General features: G+C 36.0%; 1 protein-coding gene and 1 long non-coding RNA gene across 3 annotated transcripts in view; one reads left to right on the plus strand and one right to left on the minus strand.

Moving 5' to 3' along the window:
- LOC138163234 (uncharacterized) overlaps positions 1-8,225 on the plus strand; it is an 18,216-nt gene extending 9,991 nt beyond the window's left edge. The window contains exons 3-4 of the long non-coding RNA XR_011168850.1: positions 7,430-7,566; positions 8,101-8,225. This is a non-coding gene — a long non-coding RNA (uncharacterized lncRNA). The remainder of the gene's footprint in view (positions 1-7,429; positions 7,567-8,100) is intronic.
- The window catches only part of JAK2 (Janus kinase 2), a 149,567-nt gene that overhangs the window by 21,679 nt on the left and 104,509 nt on the right, over positions 1-23,379 (minus strand). For both annotated transcript variants that reach the window (XM_069090780.1, XM_069090781.1), the window contains 9 exons: positions 23,200-23,311; positions 19,087-19,273; positions 17,012-17,139; positions 14,375-14,509; positions 11,444-11,531; positions 7,486-7,613; positions 3,367-3,505; positions 1,119-1,270; positions 803-953 (listed from right to left, as the gene is read on the minus strand). In XM_069090780.1, the coding sequence (XP_068946881.1) occupies positions 803-953; positions 1,119-1,270; positions 3,367-3,505; positions 7,486-7,613; positions 11,444-11,531; positions 14,375-14,509; positions 17,012-17,139; positions 19,087-19,273; positions 23,200-23,311 (1,220 nt within the window). The remainder of the gene's footprint in view (positions 1-802; positions 954-1,118; positions 1,271-3,366; positions 3,506-7,485; positions 7,614-11,443; positions 11,532-14,374; positions 14,510-17,011; positions 17,140-19,086; positions 19,274-23,199; positions 23,312-23,379) is intronic.

Genomic DNA, 23,379 nt, shown 5'->3' on the forward strand with positions numbered 1-23,379 from the left:
GGTATTTTCCCAATTAACAAATAATAGAAATATAATCATGACCTGGAAGAAAGAATAGGCTGGAAATACTAAATAAGACTGTGGTAGCTGAAAAATTAGCTGCAGAAGTTTAACAAAAATGAGCATTTTCAATTTCTACACAAAAAATGGTAAAATATATCAGTCATACAAATTCTGGAGGTTACAAATGCTTTTCTGGCACTGGGTAGTTTGGTGCTGATTGGGAAAGGTTTTATATTAAATTTGGTCATGAATAGTGAGCACAAACCGGTATAGGAAATATCTGTTGCTAAATCATATGCAAGTGATCCCAGCACTTAGCATGGTGTTGGTCAAAGAGCAAAAACTTAATAAATGCTTTTTCATTTGTTTATTCATCAATCATATCACAACTCAGTTCACCATTCTAAAGGGGAAAGGAAAAACAAAGAAGCCTCCTATATTGAGTAAAGGGTACAATGACAAAATGTAGTCATTAGTTAGGAAAGAATGGAAATACAGGCTAAATGTGTATGACAGAGAAGAGATCAGAGACCTTCAAAACTCTTTATATGACTACCTAGAAAAGAAGCTATTGTCTAGAAAACTTTTTTTTTTACTTTTTAATAGAAAGACTACTTATTCTATTTGAATATGGAAGTCCACAAAAAGTGGCAGGTAAATTCCAAATGAGAAAATAGGCTGGCCAAAAAGAAATAAAAAGTCCCTTTTTTAAAGACCTCAAAGTCAATAAGGAGTTCATTAAAACATTGTATCAGCAATAATCTAGAGAGATAATGAGACCAATCGGCCATTATCATACCTGGAGTGAGTAAACTATTAAGGTCTCGTATGATGGCCCGAAAAGAAGGCCTGAAGTCTGGCTCATAATCCATACAATTATTGATAAGATTTGCTAACTCTGTCCACTTTGGTGCAGGGAGCTGGTGTCTATCTTCATAGAACTGCAGTTTCTGTAATTAATGAACCAAACACTAAAGATGAATCATTGTGTGATGCCATAAAACTCTTATTAACAAGAGAAAATGAAATGATTGTTAAAAAATTAAGCTAACCATCAAAAAAATGCAAAGAGTCACAGATTAAACGCTTCTAATTTATGACTTATATAAACTTACTCTTTGAGAATCTAATGCACTCAGAGGTTTGTCTCCTCCACTGCAGATTTCCCACAAAGTGGTACCAAAACTCCACTTATCTGCTGCCAAACTTAGGTTCTTAGGATTGTCAATACATTCAGGTGGAACCCATGGTATCCTCTCCTGAAGAACTGTTAAATCACATAACAAAATATGGTGATAAGGCTAAATGAACTTTTCATTTAAAATTTGTTCTGACATGCAAATTACTTTAAAAATAATCAGAATCATTGAATTTTTTTAGAACTAGAAGGGTCTTGAATTTTTTTTGCAATACACCGTGTCATTTCCACTATTTAGAACGAGAGGGAGAGGGAAGGTACAAGAATATGCATTTATATAGCGCCTACTATAGGCCAGGCTCTGTGTTAAGCACTTTTACAAATATCTCATTTGATCCTCACAAGCACCCTGTCAAGGTAGGTGCTATTATTATCCCCATTTTATAGTTGAGGAAATTGAGGTTAAGTGACTTGCTCAGCGTCATACAGCTAATAAATGTCTGTGACTAGATCTGAACTGAGGTCTTTGTGACTGTAGGCACAGCACTCTATCCACTGCACCACCTACTTGTCTCTAAACTATCTTCCGCATTAAAAAAATAAAAACAAAAACTACATACACACACCAAAAATCCAAACGTTTTCTAAGCAAATTAGACTCAAATATCTTTCTGCATTTCTTTTTGTCATATTATCTGTTAATTGAGCTGTTCCAATGGCTCAATAACAGTGCTAATTCTTTTTTTTCCAGTTTAACAGTGCACACATTAGAGAGAAAGGTTCAGGTATAAGACAATGTTAGCCCTAGAGTCTTGGAATACCACAGAAGTGCTCCTAATACAGTTTGTTGTTTTCTCCTGTCAATACTTTCTAGGCTAAGGTCCTGGGGCTTGTAGCTCCATCAGAATTGTGCTAAGTAAGAAGGAGAGTATAGGACTTTATGTTCTTTCACATATACCCTGGTAGAATATAAATTCCTTGAGGAGAAGGAAGGTTTCATTTTTATCTTTGTATACCCAACACCTACCGTGTTTTCCCGATAATAAGACACTGTCTTATTAATTTTTTGGACAGAAAAACACCAGAGGGCTTATTTTCAGGGGAGAGCTTATTTTCATGAACATTGACAGTAATTTTAATAAACAGGTAAATGTGAACAAAAAAATGTACCTTTATTCAATAAGCAAATAACTGGGGAAGAACAGGATGACGCGCTCACTGCTGCAGCTCTGATTGGATGCAGCTCGGAGCGCAGCGTGCGTTTCACGGGGGGAGGGGAGGAGGAGGGGGGATGGTGCATACAGAGGGTACCGTAATGTAGCGTGTAGCGCAGGGGATCACCTTCACTACAGTAACAATCTCAATAGGGCTTATTTTCGGGGGAGGGCTTATTTTAGAGGAATCTTACACGGTAAGGGGAGGGCTTATTTTTGGAATAGGTCTTATTATCGGGGAAACACAGTAGTACACCTAATACAGTACCTTGAACATAGCAGATGCTTAAAAATATTTGTTGAACAGAACTGAATTTGCTGACTTCTGGTTAGAACATTAAAAATTCTTAAATGTAGGAATAATATAGCATTTTAAATACACTATAAGAATTTCTTTTTTTGCTTTTTGGAGGGCAATTGGGGTTAAGTGACTTGAACATGGTCACATGGCTAGTTTTTGTGTTAAGTGTCTGGGGCTGGATTTGAACTCAGGTCTCCTGACTCCAGGGCCGATGCTCTATTTGATATTTTTACATTTCAATTAGTTGTGTTTTATAGAAACTGCTTATTCTTCCAATAGGCAAGAGATGAAAAAGTGAGGAAAAAAATCCTAAAATCACATGTAAAGACAACTCAAGACTGGTAAAGACCTCAGAGGAGTTTGTATCCTGCATAATTCCTTAAATTGTTTAATTTTCCTGTTAAAATAAGAAAAAATATCTGAAACAACCTTGTATAACCATGAGAATATTGAGGAATTAAAAAAAATGAATGACTGTTGCTTACTATTGTAAAAATCATTAAAATATATTCAAATCCTAATTAGAGTTGCATGAAATTTTTACCTAATTCATATTTTAGGATAAACACGTTATAAATTTAATCTAGATTTTACTACTAATCAAGATCACAATACAATGAACAGAAAGATTTTTTTAAAGCAACAAGCTATTTTAAGCTATCTCAAAATGAAACATACAGAAAGCTAAATTAGAAAAATGGAAAACTTACTGTCTTTTGGCAAAACTGTAATACTAATGCCGGGATCACTGAGCTTGATGAAAGGAGGATTTCCTGTCTTTCTGTCCTCTTCTCTGATTAGTAAAATGTTCTTAGTACATACATTACCATGAGTGAGGCTTTTTTCTTCCTATTAAAGGAGCACACACATACATTAGTATTAATTTGCCAATATTTTGACTGTCTATATATGAAGTACTATAAGATTTAATTGAGAAAAAATATGAGATATGATATTTATTTGTAAAGTTAAGGAAATATAAGATATTATTTTTGCATCTCTGCTCCCTAAATTTACATAAAAATAAAATTTTAATAATTATTTGTTAATCCTTCTTAAATCTGAATCATCTGTCTCTAATGGAAATAATGGTCAAAATGATACTTTCTCCTTTAAAGATTTGAGAAAGCGATTTTCAGTAGAAAAAATTGCATTTTTAGCCAGGTGGTTCCATCTTTTTTTCCTCTCTGGAAATGGTGAATTTTACTTTGTCCTACTACTTGCTTTTGAATATCATAGGTCAGTGATACTGTGAGAAATGACAGGATATTTATTCTGTGTATTCTTCTTTCATTTTCATGTTTGCTATTAATGAGAAAGCAATGTACAGTCTTGAAGAGGTAATTAAAAAGTTAAATTTTCTAGTCTGTTTCTAGTGTACATCATTCACTTCTGCAAGATTTTGAGTTATAAATTTTCTCCCCATTTTTCCCCTACCTGCCACTGCAAAATAGGGATTCCACTGGATATCCCCTCCTTCAATCTACTCTCTCCCATATCTTTTTCCATACTCCCTCAGACTTTCCAGTAGGGCACGGTAGATCTCTATGCCCCAGAGCCTGTATATCTTATTTCCCAGTTACATGTAAAATAATATTTGATAATAGTATATATATATATATATATTTAAAGATTGGATTTAAAAAATTTGAATTCCTATCTATTCCCTTCCTCCCTTGTCATCCACCCTTACTGGGAAAATAAGCAATTCAATATAGGTTGTACATGTGTAGCTATGCAAAACATTTCCATAGCAGATATAATGTGAAAAACTGACTATATTTCCCTCCATCCTATCCTACCTCCCACTTGTTCTATTCTCTATTTTGATCTTGTCCCTTTTTTTTCTTTTTGGAGGGTAACTGGAGTTAAGTGACTTGCCCAAGGTCACACGGCTAGTTTTTTTTGTGTTAAGTGTCTGAGGCCAGATTTGAACTCAGGTCCTCCTGACTCCAGGGCCAGTGCTCTACTCACTGCACCACCTAGCTGCCCCCTATCCTGTCCCTTTTCAAAAGTGGGTGCTTCCAACTTCCCTCCCCCCCAAACTTCCCTCCCTGCCATCATCCCCCTCTCAACCCCTTTCCCCCTACTCTCCTGTAGGGTGAGATACCCTATTTAGTGTGTATGTCATTCCCTCCCTAAGCCAAATTCATTGAGAATAAGGTTGACCCATTCCCTTTTGCCTTGCTGTTCTTCCCCTCCTTTGTAACCATTTTCCCTTACCTCTTCTATATGAGATAGTTTACCCCATTCTGTCTCTCCCCATCTCCTCTCAGTATATTCCTCTCTCACCTCTTAATTTCACCTTTTAAGTATCATCCCTTCCCATTAAATTGGTCCTGTGCCCTCTATCTATGTATACCCGTACACGTATATACACACTTTCACATATGTATTAATACATCCATATACCCTCCTATATAGACTTATATGTGTATATACACACACACACACACATATACGCGCGCGCGCGCGCACACACACACACACACACACACACACACACACACACACTTCTATTCCCTTCAATTATTCTCATACTGAGAAAAGTTAAAATTATTGTTTTTCCATGTAGGAATATAAACAGTTCAACTTTGATAAATTCCTTATGATTTCTTTTCCCTGTTTACCTTCTCATGCTTCTCTTGCTTCTTGTATCTGAAGGTCAAATTTTCTATTCAATTCTGGTTTTTTAATCAAGAATGCTTGAAAGTGGGGCGGCCAGGTGGCACAGTGAGTAAGAGCGATGGCCCCGGTGTTGGGAGACCCGGGATTGGTTCCGGCCTCAAATACTTGGCAGCCACACAAAAAAATAACTGGCCGTCTAAGCATGAGCAAGTTACTTAACCCCAATTGCTTTAAAAAAAAAAAAGAATGCTTGAAAGTACTCTATTCCACTGAATGACCATATTTTCCCTGAAACATGATACTCAGTTTTGATGGGTAGGTGACTCTTGGTTTTAATCCCAGTTCCTTTGACCTCCAGAATATCATATTCCAAACCCTTTGATCCCTCATTGTAGAAGCTGCCAGATCCTGGGTTATCCTGATCGTGTTTCCACAATATTCAAATTGTTTCTTCCTGGCTGCTTGTAATATTTTCTCCTTGATCTGGGAACTCCAGAACCTGGCTATAATATTCCTAGGAGTTTTCTTTTTGGGATCTTTTTCAAGAGGTGATCAGTGGATTCTTTCAACCTCTACTTTGCCCTCTGGTTCTAAAACTTCAGGGAAATTTTCCTTGAGAACTTCCTGGAGGATGATTTCTAGGTTCTTTTTTTGATCATGGCTTTCAGGTAGTCCAATAATTAAATAAATTATATATAATTAAATTAATTATCTCTCCTGGATCTATTTTCGAGGTCAGTGGTTTTCCCAAGGAGATATTTCACATTGCCTTCTATTCTTTCATTTGTTTGGATCTGTTTAATAGTATCTTGATTTCTCATAAAGTCACTAGCTTCCATTTGCTCCAATCTAATTCTGAAGCAATGAGTCTCTCCCTATCTGGATCCTGATTTTTGCCAAAAGAGAAATCACCCCTGATTTTATCTTGTACTTTATCAGTAATATTCTTTCAAGTTCTTTTGTTGCCTAGAGATTTTTCATCAAGCTTCAAAGTATTTTTTGTTTGTTTGTTTTTGGAGGGGGAAAGGCAGGGCAATTGGGGTTAAGTGACTTGCCCAAGGTCACATGACTGATAAGTATTAAGTGTTTGAGGCCAGATTTGAACTCAGGTCTTCCTGACTCCAGGCCAGTGCTCTATTTACTGTGCCGCCCCAAGCTTCAAAGTACTGAGCAAGGAATCTAAGTTCCGTGAATTTAGGGTGAATAAAACCTCTCAACCAATCTGGATTATTTAGTTCACAGGATAAATAATTTGAACTTGAAGTCAATCTTCAATCTTTGACAGAATCCTGTCATGCTTTAGGGCAAACTGCCTAGAAAAGCAGCATAGTGTGGCAACTTGCGAAGATTAAACTTGGGTTCCAGAGCAGCCCATGAAGTCAACAAGTAGGAGGGAGTCATGCATCAAATGGACATTAGTCCAATTGATGAGTTTGGAGACAGAGTTGTATTTCCCTTCACCATCATCCTCAAAGCAAGGAAAAAGTGAGGGTATTCTCCTTCTTAATCATCTTTTTAATTGAGTCTGACATACCGAAAAAATATTATGGCTTGCTTGAATGAGAATCTTGTCCATTCGACAGGCATTTGTCTTGTTGTCTGGACTAGAAGTACTTTGTAACTGGGTCAGTGGAACTCTGAAACTCACTTGCTTTCTAATAATCAAGCTATTTTTCCTTCTACCTACCTCAAGATATTGTGAAAAGCTTTTGTCATCACCAATTGTTACAGTAATGAAATGTATTTAGTTAATTTATGCTAAAAGCCTCTAAAATAAAATGAATTCAGAAGCTAGACATGGGACCTTGGATAAATCTCTCCCTTAAAGCCTCAGTCTTCATCTCCAAATGAAAAGTTTAAACTAGAAAATGTCTAAATGCTTCCCTAAAGTTTATGAGAAATGAGTAAGGATGGCAAAATTCTATTGCTGTAAATATCTGCATTTCTGGATAAGAGATACTTTAAATTTGGCTATTAACAACAGAAGGTCTGTCTGATGAGTACTTTAACAATGACTTTTTTAAGTTTATGAAATTGCATGAATACCTCCATAAAAGTGCCTAGAGTGAATATTTCTACCCTCTCTCAAGGTCTCTTTTGGATTCTATGTCATATCTTCACAATTTTCTCATCTCCTCTTTCTAGACAAAGATACATCTACCATGTGATAAGACAAAAGGAGATTTTACTTGTTTACTTACAAGAAAATGCATGGCCCATGCCAACTGTTTGGCCACTTCAAGCTTCCATAATATGTTTATAGAATTTTTGTTCTTTTTCAGGTATGTGTCCAATGATCCAAATTTCACAAATTCTTGAACTAGAATATCTAAAAAGCAAAAGTGTACACATGTACTTGAAAAAAGTAATACCATTTAGACATTTATAGACCATATTATACATGAATATTATAAATAAAATTTAGACAAAATTAAGTAGCATAAGGGAAAAAAATTAAACATGACCAATTTTTAAAATTTATTTTATTTAACCACAGCTGTGCAATAAAGCTTAAGTTATGATACATGAAATAAGCTTACTTTATTATATAATAATTCCAAATGTGATGTTATTACTGAAAAACTGCTACATATTCAGTTCTAGTTGAAGACAAAAATTATGTAAATCTTTCTATAAAATAGACTATAACTGTCATATTACAGATAAAAAGAAGCTCGTGTTTCAATTAATCATTTGTAGCTCCAATATAAAAATACATTGCTAATAAATTAAAGCATTAAGAGTAATTTCTTGTTCATTACTCTTTTGCTCAAGCTATCAAATCTTTTATCAGAACAAAATATGTTTTCTTTCAGAAAAAGCCACAGGCTCGTTTTGAAAAGTGAAGTTCACCTAAGCAATATTAACTATCAAGGTAAAAGCTTCACAAGGCCATGATTGTTTCTAAATCAACATGTCATTAAATCTTATGGTTACTACCTGGATCCAGAACTTATTTATAATAATCCAATGTTCTTTTGAATTAAGACTAGGATTTCAAGTTTGAGTGTGATTGCAATATCTCTTGGATATGGCCCCCTTTTCTCTTCTGATACTTCACTCCAGCACAGGCCCTCATCTCCTATTGCAGGTTTCTAGCCACTCTATCTGTCACAAATCTCTCCCACACTCTAGTCCTTCCTTTACACAGCTGCAAAAGTGATTTTCCTAAAGCGGAGATCTGACCATATCACCCCCTTCTGAACAAACTCCATTGGCCCCCTATCACTTCCAGGATCAAACTCAAAATCCTCAGTTGGCCTAGCTCCGCCTCCTTCTACTTTTCCATTCTTCTTAAACCTTACACCTCCCCTACCACATACTCTCTGATCCAGTGACACCAGCCTCTTTGAGTTTCATTTGAACAAAACACTTTTCTTAGCTCCATGCATTTTCTCTGGTTATCCCTTATGCTTAGAATGCTGCTCTCTCTTCCTCATCTCTACCACTTGTCTTCACAGGTCCCAAATAAAATTCCTCCTTCTATAGGAAGCCTTTTCTAATCTCTCTTAATTTTAGTGCCTTCCCCTCTGTTGATTATTTCCTATTTTTCCTGTATATAGCTTCTTTATTCATAATTTGATTGCATGTTGTCTTCCCCATCAGACTGTGAGCTCCTCAAAGGCAGGGACTGTCTTTTGCCTATTTTGCATCCCCTGCCCTTAACACAATGCCTGGCACATAGGAGAAGCTTAATAAATGCTTTACTGGCTGTCACAATAGGCCCTAACTAAATAACTACCCTGCCTACCATTCATTACTTATGCTAGATGAAATGTTTTGGTCTCAGAACTCCTTTACACTTAAAAATTATGGAAGACCTCCCAAAGAGCTATTGTTTATGCAGATTATATCCATCTGTGCTTATACTATTAGATAATAAAACATCTCAGACCCGTGAAAAGGGTTTTGGGGACCTCTCTGAGAGACTGAAAAGTACTCCTGAGAGTTAGAATCATGTCTTATTTATGTTTTCATATTAACTCAATGGTCTAATATAGTGAATTGCACACAGTAAATATTTAATAACATGTTAATGCTGAAATAAAACATAAAACTGATAGGGCTTGTTCTACATAAAAATCATGTTTTTAAAAATGAAAGAGGCTAATTCATAATATAGCTTTGAACTGAAAATATTAGTTTAAAAAACAATCTGAAATGGACTTATTTGTATTTATGTCACGCCAAACTTCAGTATTTCAATGAAGCTATGATCTCACTGATATGTACATCCTCCCCCCCACCCCGTCCCACCCCCTCTGCATCCAGTGACATCTGGCCTCCTTGATGTTCCTTACACGAGTTAATCTTCTCGCTCCATGAATTTTACTCTCCCTCTTCTTTTCTACATCCTGACATGCTTGACCCCCTTCAGGTCCCAGCTAAAATCCCACCTTTGGCAAGAAGCCTTTCCCAAACCCTCTTAATGTTAGTGCCTTCCCTTAGAAGATTATCTCTCATCTGCCCTATCTACATATTGCTTGTAAACAGGTGCTTGCACGTCTCTCCCATGAGACTGCAGTTCTCCTAGAGAGCAGGGACTACCTTTTCCCTTTATTTGTATCCCCAGCACTTAGCACAATGCCTGGCACGTGAGAGGAACTTAACAAATGCTTGTTGACTTGACTTGATAATAACCCAAACACATCTTCTTACCCTGAGTAATTGTTACTCAGGTTCTCCTATGGAAAATTCACAAAGGATCTACCCAACATACAGGAGACCTTTCTCCTTCTTGGTCTTTTTACATTTTGTTGGTACATATCACTTTTGGGCCATCCATTCATCATCAATTGCCACTAAATTTGTTATCAAGGGACCACCCTAAGTGCTGGCCTAATTTAGCCCTGAACCTGTCATACTATGAGTAAAAAAAAAAAACTGATTCTGGTACATGTCTTTAAATGAGCCTTCATTCTTGCACTTTGAAAATCACATAATACCTTTTTTTTTGCACTACGAAAGGGAGCTAAGGTGCAATTAACATCGAAATATTGAATAATAAAAAATATATTTATATTTGACTTTTGCAGACTTGGTCTAGAATTCCTAAATATGTTTTGTTTAACCTAATACTAAAAGTATTTAGCATGTACCAAGAACATATTGTTAGCAATGGAAGGAAAATTAAAAGCAAGTTGGATGAAATGGAAATAAATCATAGGTTTTAAAAGCTGCACACAGTTCATATATGAAGCTCCACCTGTATTTAGCTAGTCTTAAGTGTCAAGCAAAAAGATGTAAGAATTACATTTAGCTTGTGGACAGAAGCTAAATAAAAATAAGCACTATACTACTCTTTTCAAAAATGAATATAAGACTTGAACATACAAATAGTACTAATGAATGAAGAAATCATGAAATATACTCCCATAATATTCACTACTTCTCAAATCTCTGAGAGTTTAATGCTATCACCAGCAAAGGACCCTGTCAAATAACTGAGATAGGGAAAAAGTAAAGAAACATGCCTTACGCAATTGCTATGATATGTGATCTATGTATCCTAAAGAATGTAATGAATAAAGGCTTTAAGTATATAAAAATATTTTGCAGGTGATAGGAATGATCATTTTCCACATCAACTGAAAAAAATTAGCATAAATTTTAATACTAAGAGCTTAGGCTACACATAAGACTTCTTGAATGTAATGCTTATAAGACTGAAATGTATTATTAAAGGATATTGTGGAGTTCCTTTTCTGGGTCATGTGCTTTATGAATTGTATCATTTTAAGGTCTAGATGAGTAAGATGCAAAAATATCATATTTAATTAGCTTTGTTAACATACAATCACTTAAATGTTTTCTATTCAACCCAAAGAACTGGTAATTGAATTTTTTTTAGAACTGAAATCACCATATGCTGACAACTAAACACCTGTAATTATAAGCAAAAGTTGATATTTTTGAATAGTACCCTATGGTTCTGCCATTTTTAATGGGCTGCAAGCACAATTCTATTTAAATCTCTACAGAAACTTTGATTTTCCATTTGAAAAGCTGTACTGAAAATTCCTACATCTGCTAGGTTTTGATAAATTACGATTTTTATGTATTTAGCTATGTTTTTGAAAAAGACCTTCCTGTGTCAGCAGAATGGACCCCCCTAATGGGAAGAACATGAAATTAACACAAAATGACCATTTTACTTACTCTCTTCTCCACAGACACAGACTCCATAATTTAAAACCAGATGCTTATAAGAAAGCTGGCTCATCATGCTTGCTGCTTCAAAAAAAGACTAGGAGGAATAAAAAAATAAAGTAAGAAATGGAAGGTTACTAGTTACAATAAGTGTGTGCTGTGATATCATATATAATTTGGTGTCTAGGATTTACAGGCCAGAGGTTCTGATGGGGGGGAGGGGGTGGTACGTGGGATGTCAATAGCTATTACTCTACCAAGAGCATTAACAACAACCTACTGCTATTCTCAGGAGATCAAACAAGTCAGTTAGTCAGCTGACAAGCATTTACTATGTGCCAGGCTCTCTAAAGACACACAGAAAGGCAAAGAGCTCCTGCCCTCACACAGCTCACATTCTAATGGAGGAGACAACAGGTAACTAACAATATTTTGTATTTCTCTATACATATAATATTGTGTATATATCTATAATATGTACACACACATGTATACACAAATGTGTGTATAAATATGTATACACACACAAGATATTTACACAGCTGATGGAAGGTAATTTCAGAAGTGAGGGATTGGGAAAAGTCTCCTGCAGAAGGTGGGATTTGAGCCGAGTCTCAAGGAAGCCAGGGAAATAAAGAGATGGAAGAGAAGAGGGAGAATATTCAAGAAATGGGGACAGGAGATGGCAGGTTGTGTGTAAGCAGGCTAGCATAGCTGGATCAGAGCTCATAGGAAGGGGTCAAGTGTGCAAAGACTGAAAAGATATGAAGGGGTCAGATCCTGAAGGGCTTTAAAGAAAAACACAAAACTTTATATTTGATCCTACAGATAACAGGGAGCCACTAGAGTTTATTGAGTGTGTGTGTGTGTGTGGGGGGGGTGGTTTGGAAGGGAAAAGGAAGGAAAAGGGTGTGAACTAAACAAACTTACACTAGGAAAACTACTTTGGTAGCTGAGTGGAAGATGACTTGAGAAAGGGGAACCAATTAATTCAAATGCTGTTATAGTAGTCTAGGTAAGAGGTGATGAGGGTCTGAACCAGGGTGGTAGCTATGTGAGTCGAGAGAAGGGGGCATATATTAGAGATTACGAGGAGGCAGAAATGGCAAGATTTGAACACAGACCAGATATGCGGGGACAAGTGATGAATCAAGGATAACACTAAGGTTGTGAGCTGGTAAAGGATGATGGTCACCTCAACAATAATATTCTGTCTTAAACATGTTGAGTTTTGGATGCCTAAAAGGCCATCTAGTTCAATATGTCCTAGAGATGGATAATTAGATCATAAAAATTATCATTTACAGGGAGACAATAATCAAATTTATGGGAACTGATAAGATCACTGAGAGAATATAGAGGGAAAAGAGAAGGTCCAAGGCAGGGCTCTGAGGCTCACACAGAGTCAATGGATCACATGGATGAAGAGCTGAGAATCATTTGAATAAGGATGAGAGCTGAAACCATGGGAGCTGATGAGGTTACCAAGCAAGATGGAATGGAGGAAGAGTCCCTAAACTTTCTAAAATAATGGGTAAACACCTTTGGCAATCTGGTAAACTTATAGAACTTGCTCAGAAATCATGTATTTAAATTTTTTTTAATTAAAAAAAATTAATTTAAAAATTATTTAAAAACACAAAACACTTAATTTTATAATATTGTAAAGGAATTGTAAATAATGTTATAATTATTTATAAACTGAAGTAAATAAATTACATTGAAATAGTTATCAAAACATTAAAAAAAGTTCATGAACCCCTAAGTTAAGAACCATGGGAAAGGAGGGAGAAGAAGGCCCAGGACAGAGTTTTGGGGGATACCTATGGTTAGCAGGTAATTTATTAGAAGTTTTGCCTCTTATTCTCCTTAATGAAATAAAGCTATAGATGAGTTACCCTTAAGGAGAGGTTTTATTTTGGAGAAACTCCAAGGTTAATTTGAGCTGTGGAGACAGCAGTAGGGGAGAGAGGTGGAGATAGGAGGCCCCCATTAGTGATAAGAAGAAAGAATTATTCCAATATATCTGAAAAATTTGGTATGCCACTACTGGAAGTAACAACTTGGGTAGAGAATGATGGCTGTACCTTTCTATTCCTGGACTTCTTGGGTTCCTGGAATTCTAATATTTGCCTGGACGAGTAGCTCTGGCCTATGGAAGTCATTTGAAATGGCAAAATACTCAGAAGTAAAGGCTAATATTAATTAGTTTGAAAATACATTTCTTTTATAAAGCACATCCTTACTTCATTCTGATTATAAAAATGATGAGAAAAAGTTGCTGTTTCAGGGTTTTTTTTTTATTAAAGAAGAAAGGGGTACTGTTTGATGGAAATAGGGTCTCTATGTGTGCATACTTTAATCCTCTAAGAGGACCAATGCTGAAGAATGCTGCCTACCTCCTGGCAGTGAGGAAATAAATTAATTCGCAGAATGAGGCACATTTTTGGATATGGTCAACTTGGGAACTTGTTTTACTTAACTATGTATATTTGGGCAGCTAGGTGGCACAGTAGATGGAGGCCTAGCATCAGAAAGACTCATCTTCCTGAGTTGAAATCTGACCTCAGATACTTATTAACTAATGTGACCTCGGGCAAGTCACTTAATCTTGTTTGCCTCAGTTTCAACATCTGTAAAATGAACTGGAGAAGGAAATGGCAAACCACTCCAGTACCTTTGCCAAGAAAATCCTAAATGGGATCACAGTGTTGGACAAGACTGACCAACATGTATATTCATTATAAGGGCTTTGATTTTCTTTTTTTGGGGGGGTAGGAGTGGAAGAAAAAAATGTTTGAAAATGGAAAAAACACTGTCAGGATATAGCTATAAATAAAAGATCATAATTACTACATAATTCCACAATAACAAAGTCAAATGAGTTAAAAAATAAAATTACCCTTTCAACCATATTAACTATTCAAATAGGATACAAACCTCTGAATAATTTCTATGTGCTTTATCCAGAACTTTTAAAAGGACTTCTGTTTCATGAAGCTGGCCATAGTCTCCTATTTCTCTTCTTACACCTTTAAAAATCTTGGTAAAAGTGCCTTGCCCAAGGCTTTCATTCTTAAAAAAAAAAAAAAGTTAAGAGACAGGTGAAATGTGGATAGAATGATGCTGGAAACCAATAAAACAAGTAGGTCAAATATGAAAGGAAGATATCCACATTGGCCAGCTAAACTGGGATTTAGGGGTCCATCAAGTGATTCTTCCATTCCACTAAATAATAATATAAGACTGAAAACAAAGGCAATAACAGCACATGTGATGCTGACTAAAATACATCAACATTCTATAATCCAGGGAATTTATACTGGTCTCAACGGTTTAATATAGTAATATACTAAACTATACCAATATAATTAACTTAATATACTGTCTCCAATTCATTTAACATAACATTTATTACAATTATACAAAAACATTAACAAGTTCCAAAGGCACTGGCAGTTTCATTTTGAAAATAACTAAGGAGGAATGTTAGTTTTATTTAAAGTTAACTAATTGTTTTTAATTTGTGTGTCTGAATTCCACTACTTAAAAGACAGCTTATGTCAGATATGTTATAATGACCATTTTTTTATCCAACTTGTAAGTCAAGTTTTTAACTAGAAGATTTTAATCTACTTTTGCTTTTCAGGCTGCCTAACATTTTCATCACCCATAATTTTTTTTTCATTTATAGATTGAGATATTGCAACCATGTGGGAATGAACTCTACATTCCACCCTCTGAAAAGATTTTGAAAGTTTGGACAGGAAACCTGCCTTCTATAATTTAGGTTAGTTTTCTATTTCAAGGTCTTCAGTGGTCAGACCATGGATCACAGGAAATGCCCTTTTTGTGGCAAATGGTAGGCTTTGGGGGGAGATGGGGTCAAGGCAAGGAAGGACAGCAGCACGCTGACTATGCAGAAGTACACTGTAACTAGTTAAATAACTATTAACTTACTTTATATCTGAGATTAGTCAAGTTTCAGCTGATTTACAAAACTTAGAGTCAATCGATAGATGAAGGGTTGTCCCAGAGATTCCTACATCCAGTAAAAATCTTGGTTAAAATGCCAAAGGTAATCATTTTAAGGTTTTGCCAAGAAGTGGGCAGATTCAGAAAAGCGAAAAAGTGCATTATGGCAAGGTTAACCAAAATCTGGAGAGGCCCTGGGACTAAGTCCTATTATGTTAGAGTCCTAGGAAAGCCAAAACCTTTTAGAACTACTTCAATAAAGAGCCCATCTGGCAGTCCAATCTTCTCCAGGTTAATCCTCAGCTCACTGAACCTGACTGGAACCAGACTAGTCCTGAAAGCAATGCAATGACCATCTGACAGCACACCAATCAATCAACATTTATCAGATGGCTACTATACAACAGGTATTGTGCTAAACAATGGGGACACATACAAAAGCAAAAGACAGTTCTTGTCTTCGGGGAGCTTACAATCTAATGACAGTTCTGTGAGTCTCTAGGCAACAATATGTCCTGATTACAAAACAAGATTTCAAAGCTTTATAAACTGGAAGGGAAGAAATGTCTCTGGGGGAAACTATACCTTCCTCTCTGCATTGGTCTGGAGAGTTCCAACTCAGAAATGGCAAAGTATGAATCATCAATGTGATCCATGGGTCAAAAAAGCTCATGTCATCTTGTGCCTTAAACAAGGCACAGCTGCCAAAAGAGGGATGGAAGACCACCCCCATACTTTGTTTTGGATAGATCACATCTAGAGTATTGTGTTTAATTCTGGGTGCCATAACTTATGGACACTGATATAGTGGAGAAGGCACAGAGGAAGGTAATTAGGATGGCAAAAAACCTTAAGTGAAGCAGTGAAAGGGAAGGAGACATAGCACAATAGTTTAAGGAGATGGAAAGGTCAATGGGAAGTCCATTCCATAATATCAGTTGAAAGAACTGTTGCTACTATTCAGCCTGGAGAAGATTTAAGGGCATACAGGAGGACCACTTATCAAGAAATGTGCTAGTGAGGATTCCTTCTGGAGATGGGTTAGACAAATGGTGATTGAGATTCCTTTCAAATCTAAGTCTCTGATTTTGTGATATGTTTGAGGAAGAAGGGATCTTTGACTTTATCTAGTCCAAACACATCATACTTTATAGAAAAGTGAGCCAAGATCCACAGAAGTGGTTACCTAGCTTATATAAGGAATTGCTGTGATAAGATCAACCTACTCTAGTGTTCCCAAACTAGTGTTCTTTATATTACCTTAGGATGCCTAGCATATAGGAGTAGATTTTTTCATTGTAGAAGGGATTAAGAGGTTCCTTTTCAGGTCCAAAAGGGAAGGGAATATAATAACTTATGCTTATTAATTTTTTTTAATGATTTCCTCAGCAAAACCTAAGTTTAACATCACAGTTTGCTATTAAAACTACCAGTACATTTTCTCATTCCTAATCCAAGTTTAATAACGTACTTGCTTCCACGTCTCTTGTATAATAGGAATAAAACAAAAGATGAAGCAAGTTGAAAGGAGACATCGTCTCAAAGTGCTGCATCCAAATTTTTAAATTTTAAATGGAAAATTATCTGCACCAAATGACTTACAAATATTAAATCTTCATTTCTGATTTTATGAAACACCATTTGGTTCACATTATTGTGCCTCTGCAATGTTGGTGATGTAGAGACGTCAGAAATACCATTACTTCTGAAGACTAATAGATTCGATTTATCTAGAGAACACAGAGTCAAAAGGAAAAGAACATGTATTTGTTAACAATGTAAATTAACTGTCAATCTAGTACAATGCTTAATAAATAACTGAAATTACTGATAATTTTAAAGAACACAGTACGTAATAGTCACACAGAATGATTACTGATCCCTTACTGAAATTTCTTTAAAATATTATTGTCTGAAGTTTATTCATTAAATTTGGAGCTCAGATATTTAACTGAAAGGAAATGAATAAAGTATGATTAAATAAAGAATCAAAATAGTTTTATCCAGAATATAAACAGATACCATTTTTTCAATGCAATCACTACCTATTTCTCAAAACATTTACTTCAGCAAATGACAAGCTTTTTTATTCCTTCAGAAAGAAAAAACTGGTAAATCCTGAATGTTTGTAATTATTCCTGAAGTTGTTAACCGACTAGTAGATCTTAAGTGCTGGAAACATGGTAAGACTCAAGAGATGGTTGGGTGGCTAGATGGCCCTGTGAATAGAGCACCGGCTCTGGAGTCTGGAGGACCTGAGTTCAAACCTGGCCTTCCACACTTAACACAAAACTAGCCATGTGACCTTGGGCAAGTCACTTTAACCCCAACTGCCCTACCTTCCCCCCTCCAAAAAAAAAAAAACCCCAAAAAAGAATCAAGAGGTGGCAAGATCAGCACTAAAACGGAGATCTGGAAAGGTTTCAAATTTTAATTCTTTGGTGTAATCCAATGGTAATACGGTAGTAAAGGCTGTTCTATGGTAGAATAATAACTTCTATTTTTAGGGCACTTTCTTTTTTAAAAAACAATTTGGAACACTATGAAATCTATAAAGTGCAGTCAATAACATTTATCTGTATTGTTTTCCCTTAATGACAATGCTATACAATAGGTGTTACAAGTTTTCATACCTAGTCATTGTTATCTAGGGCAGCTAGGTGGTGCACTGAATACAGGGCAAGGACTAAAGATTCATCTTCATGATTCAAATTTAGCCTTAGACATTTACTAGCTGTGTAACCCTGGGCAAGTCACTTAATCCTGTTTGCCCCAGAAATGAGCTAGAGAAGGAAATGGCAAATTACTCCATTATCTTTGCCAAGAAAATCCCAAAGAGGGTCATGAAAAGTCAGACAGGACTGAAAAATGACTGAACACAGAACACATATTATCTTCCTAGCAGTGGCTAGGTTTAAACTTCATTTCCTATGGGAGTATTTATTTAATTCTACTGTTTACCTTGCTTTTGCTTTGGGAGACATAATAATGTACCTACACAGTTTGATGATTAATGGTTTCATGATTCCCAAATTGCACACACTTTGACAAGTACTTGGCTCGACCCTTTCTGACAGTAAAAACTAGATGATACTTCACTGTTCAACTGCATTGGAATCTGAAAGAATAGCCATCATTTTGAAAACTGTCAGTGACAATAAATCCATCTTAATCACTGACTTCCTTTCCCTCCTCTCTATCCTCCACTAGGCTCATTGATCTTTATTACATTTATTTTCATTTCCTTGATTAATGGATTTTTATGCATTTTTGTTCTGGGCAGACATATTACTTCATGTTTTTTCTCATTTCAGAGCTACAGAAAGTGAAGCATTGAAAAATTAAATACAAACATCTTTACTTTTGGCAATGAACAAGTATCTAGTAGTACTTCTCTCCTATATATATATATATATATCTCATATATTACAACTTATGCTTTAGAACGAAATACAGTATACTGAGGACACTTGCAATTCTAGAAGTTCACTATACTAGAGACTAATAAAAAAATTAAAAATAAGACTAAAAAAAACTTGGCCTTGTTCCAAAGTGAGGATGGTTGCCCATCAATATGAAAACAAGTCAATCTGTAATTCTTTTGATATATTTTTTTTAAAATATGCATATGATATCCATGTGAAAGCAAATGAAAAATGACCAGAAAGTCTCCTTACCTTTGGGTTTTGGGGGACAACATTTGGTAAACTGGAAAATGATGCTATCTGAACGGACAGTTTCCATTTGATAGCAATTCAATAGATCCTTAAGGTTAGTGAAGTTCTTCTTAGTCCCACTAAGGTTGAACTCCCCATTCTCATTTTTTGTAATCAAACAGTGCTTATAATCAGTGACATTTTCCCGCTGTACAAGTTTAATCATAAAGACAGAGAAAAAACACATCATAATAACTTTCACAATGGTTAAACTGGCAAGAGGAATACTGCAAACAAATAAACCTCAAAATCCAAAAGAACCCACAAGAGCCTATTTGGAAATTTAAACTCTGCTATCTAGAGCACTGTCATTATAATTATGCGGCCTTCTTGCCAAAGGTAATGATCTAATTATATCATAGTAGTGCCTTAGAAATGAATCTCAAAAACAAACAACACAATAAATTTTTTAAAAAGAAAGTTGCCCATTAAATAAAATAGCTATGAAGTTTCCACTTTCTTTTTTTTTTTTTTTAAAGCAATTGGGGTTAAGTAACTTGCTCAAGGTTACACGGCCAGTTATTTCTGGGTGTTGTGCTGAGTATCTGAGCCCGGATTTGATCCAGGTCATCCCGACACTGGAGCCGGTGCTCTTACTCGCTGAGCCACCTGGCCGCCCCTAAGCAATTGGGGTTAAGTAACTTGCTCAAGGTTACACGGCCAGGTGTTTCTGGGTGGGTGCTAAGTGTCTGAGCCTGGGATTCGATCTTCTCAACACTGGAGCCAGTGCTCTTACTCACTGTGCTACCTGGCCGCCTCTCCACTTTCTTTACTTGTTCCCAAGTAAGTGGTTTAAGAGAACAGAATGGGGGAAATTCTGCCTCAGCCCACTATTTTCTGTATATATTCTCTCAGTGGCAAATCATACTTTCATAGATATTACCCCTATGTAATAATAGCTAAATAGTGCTTTGAGGTTTGCAAAGCACTTTACATGTCATCTCAGCAGGGTAACACAGTGTAGTATTTTATTGCATCTTACCTTGTACTATTATCTTATTGTTTCATGTGCTTAATCCTTGATTTCCCTAAAATATTTTAAGTTGCTTGAGCTTAGAGACTATATCATAGTTCTTCTGTAACCTTCAAAGCAACTAATGTTGTGTTAGTATGTAGTAGAAACATTCCATAAATACTTGCTGGATTTGAAACAAATGAAATATGTGTGATTATTTTAGTAAAATGTCACTAAAGGGCAACACAGTGTAGCATTTTATTACATCTTACCTTGTAATATTATCTTATTATTTCATGTGCTTAATCCTTGATTTCCCTAAAATATTTTAAGCTCCTTGAGGTTAGAGACTGTATCATAGTTCTTTTGTAAACCTTCAAAGCAACTAGTGTTAGGTATGTAGTAGAAACATTCCATGAATACTTTCTGGATTTGATAGAACTGAAATATAAGTGTGATTATTTTGGTAAAATGTCACTAATGTACTAAGAAAAAAAATTAAGACCTACTCATGACTCCATATATATCAATTTGTTGCTTCAGACATTCTCTCATACTCTTGGGTTACCCATCTCAGAATACTCAAGGAAGTAGCATATTTCGATCAAATTTTAACCCCAAATGCTAAAATGAAAATGCTAGAAGTTGTGAAATCACAGGGACAATTTTTTAAAAAGTTGATGAATTACTTTCACATCTCACTTAAACCATACATTATGAGGTAAGTTGGACAAGTATTATTATTACTATTTTATGGATGAGAAAAAAGAAATATAAAGTTACTTACCTAAGGCCACACAGCTAAAACATGGCTAGCGGGCACCATGACCCAAGTCTCTTGGTTCCCATTCCAATCCTTGATTCTCAATTGGCTATTTGTTTAAAAGTGAATGCCAGAAATCTATTTTCAGAATCAAGGCAATTACCTTTTAGGCAATATCTCCTTATCAGGTATTTCCATTAACTAAATCCTTCCTTAGATCTATTTTATATCAAAATCTTCACTGTACCTAAGTTTTAGCACAGTTTTAGGCTTTAAAAGATGCAGATTGTAATTTACCAGAGCATCAAGATTAAATGCTCAAAACTATTCCTTAAAAAGAGATTACACATGGGGCGGCTAGGTGGCAGTGGCCCTGGAATCAGGAGGACCTGAGTTCAAATCTGGATTCAGACACTTAATACAAAACTAGCCGTGTGACCTTGGGCAAGTCACTTAACCCCAATTGCCCTACCTTCATCTTTCCCCAAAAAAAGCAAAAAAAAAAAGAGAGAGAGAGAGAGAGAAAGAAAGATTACACTTAGAAAACTGGGAAAGAATTTTTACAACCAGTGTCTCTGATAAAGGCCTCATTTCTGAAATATAATGAGTCAAATTTATAAAAATACAAGTCATTCCCCAATTGATAAATGGTCAAAGGATATGAAATAGGCAGTTTTCAGAGGAAGAAATTAAAGATATCTATAAGCATATGAAAAAATGCTCTAAATCACTATTGAATAGAAAATTCAAATCAAAACAACTCTGAGGCACCACATCTCACTGGTCAGCTTAGCTAAGATGACAAAACAGGAAAATGATAAATGCTAGAAAGGTTGTGGAAAAATTAGAACACTAATGCATCATTGGTGGAGTTGTGAATTAATTCAACCATTCTGGAGAGCAATCTGGAACTATGGCCAAAGGGCTATAAAAAAGTTCATACCCGGGGGCGGCCAGGTAGCACAGCAAGTAAGAGCACCGGCTCCAGTGTTGAGAAGACCTGGAGATCGAATCCCGGGCTCAGACACTTAGCACCCACCCAGAAACACCTGGCCGTGTAACCTTGAGCAAGTTACTTAACCCCAATTGCTTAGGGGCGGCCAGGTGGCTCAGCAAGTAAGAGCACCGGCTCCAGTGTCAGGATGGCCTGGATCAAATCCAGGCTCAGATACTCAGCACCACAACCAGAAATAATTTGAAGGCCTTCCCTGCTTTGAAAATATATTTTTCCCCCTAATAGGAATGTAATCACATGGAGCTTGTGGCAGGAGGAGCTTGCTGAAGGGCGGAACAGAGCCCACAGGAAGCTGGAGTCAGAACAGCTAGACCATGGGAGGAGAGAGTACAGCAGGAAAGCAGACAGTTAGGTTTGTGAATAAATGTTGGTTTATGGGAAGGCTAAAGGATGATGTGGCTCTCTGTGCCACTGTGGCTTATTGGCTTCTTTGCTACTATGATGGAACTGGCTTACTGGTTTTAGGATTTGGTTTTCTGGTGCCTGAACAAATGTTTTGCTTCTGTCTTCTATATGGAGAGTCTGTTATATTGTGTGATTGAGCACCATGCAGGTATATTTATAGTGATCGTGGGTGCTGTAAATATTGCATTGGTGCTACAATTCTCTATAAGTTATTTTGTTCTTCCTTGTTTAGTAAAGTTCTCCTAAGTAAAATTGAATCTTAAAGCACTTAAGGGTTGAATTGGATTGGGCAAAATAGTTTGATTGGTGAGACAATGAGATTAGACAAATTTCAAAGTGATATGATAAAAGAAATTTGTTGTAGTTTACTTCAATGATTTTTTCATTAATCATCCAAATAATGTGATGACTCATTATGGTATACTGATAAAAATCTATGCCAGGAGATGGCAAATTATGTAGTAGCCTACTAATTTGGAAAAGCTTTGAATATGGGGCCAACAATGGAAGGACTATAGATCTGCTGTCCAAGGAAAGGCCTAGTCAAGACTGAAAAGGTTCATCAACAGGCAGTTTACCACTAGATGAACTTTTTTTAGTGATATCAAATAACAAAGACTACTAACTAAAGCACCAAATGGACTTGAGAGTTACAACAGGGCAGTAAGTTCTCATGTGGACAAAATCACAGATCTTATAGGTGTTTAAGTAAGACATAAAAAGAATCTTGGAAGAATAAAAGTGTTCCTATTCCCTGTGGACAGAAAATGGGAGTTCAAGTAACAATATGCAAGTTATTATACCCAAAGGACGGCTGCAATTTTGACTGTAGACTAAGGAATAAAGTTAAATTAAGTGAAAAAATATTTAGAATAGATAAGCTCTTTCTTGTTCTGATAAGCAGGATACTATAGTTCATCAACATAATCTACTCACCTCAACAACAAAAGTGAGGAAATATGTATTAAAATCCTTAGGGCTACATCGAAGGACATAGAGGCCAGTCTGATTACCTGCTTTCTTCAGTTTACTTATGGCAAAATCCATCCTGAAGATAAAAAGAAGTTGTATTATAAGTACAATTAACTCAGTTAATAATGATCACCACCACTACTG

Source organism: Petaurus breviceps, unplaced genomic scaffold (assembly GCF_028583685.1).
Source record: "Petaurus breviceps papuanus isolate PSGF00001 unplaced genomic scaffold, PetGlider_PUasm1.0 187, whole genome shotgun sequence".
Taxonomy (NCBI): Eukaryota; Metazoa; Chordata; class Mammalia; order Diprotodontia; family Petauridae; genus Petaurus; species Petaurus breviceps.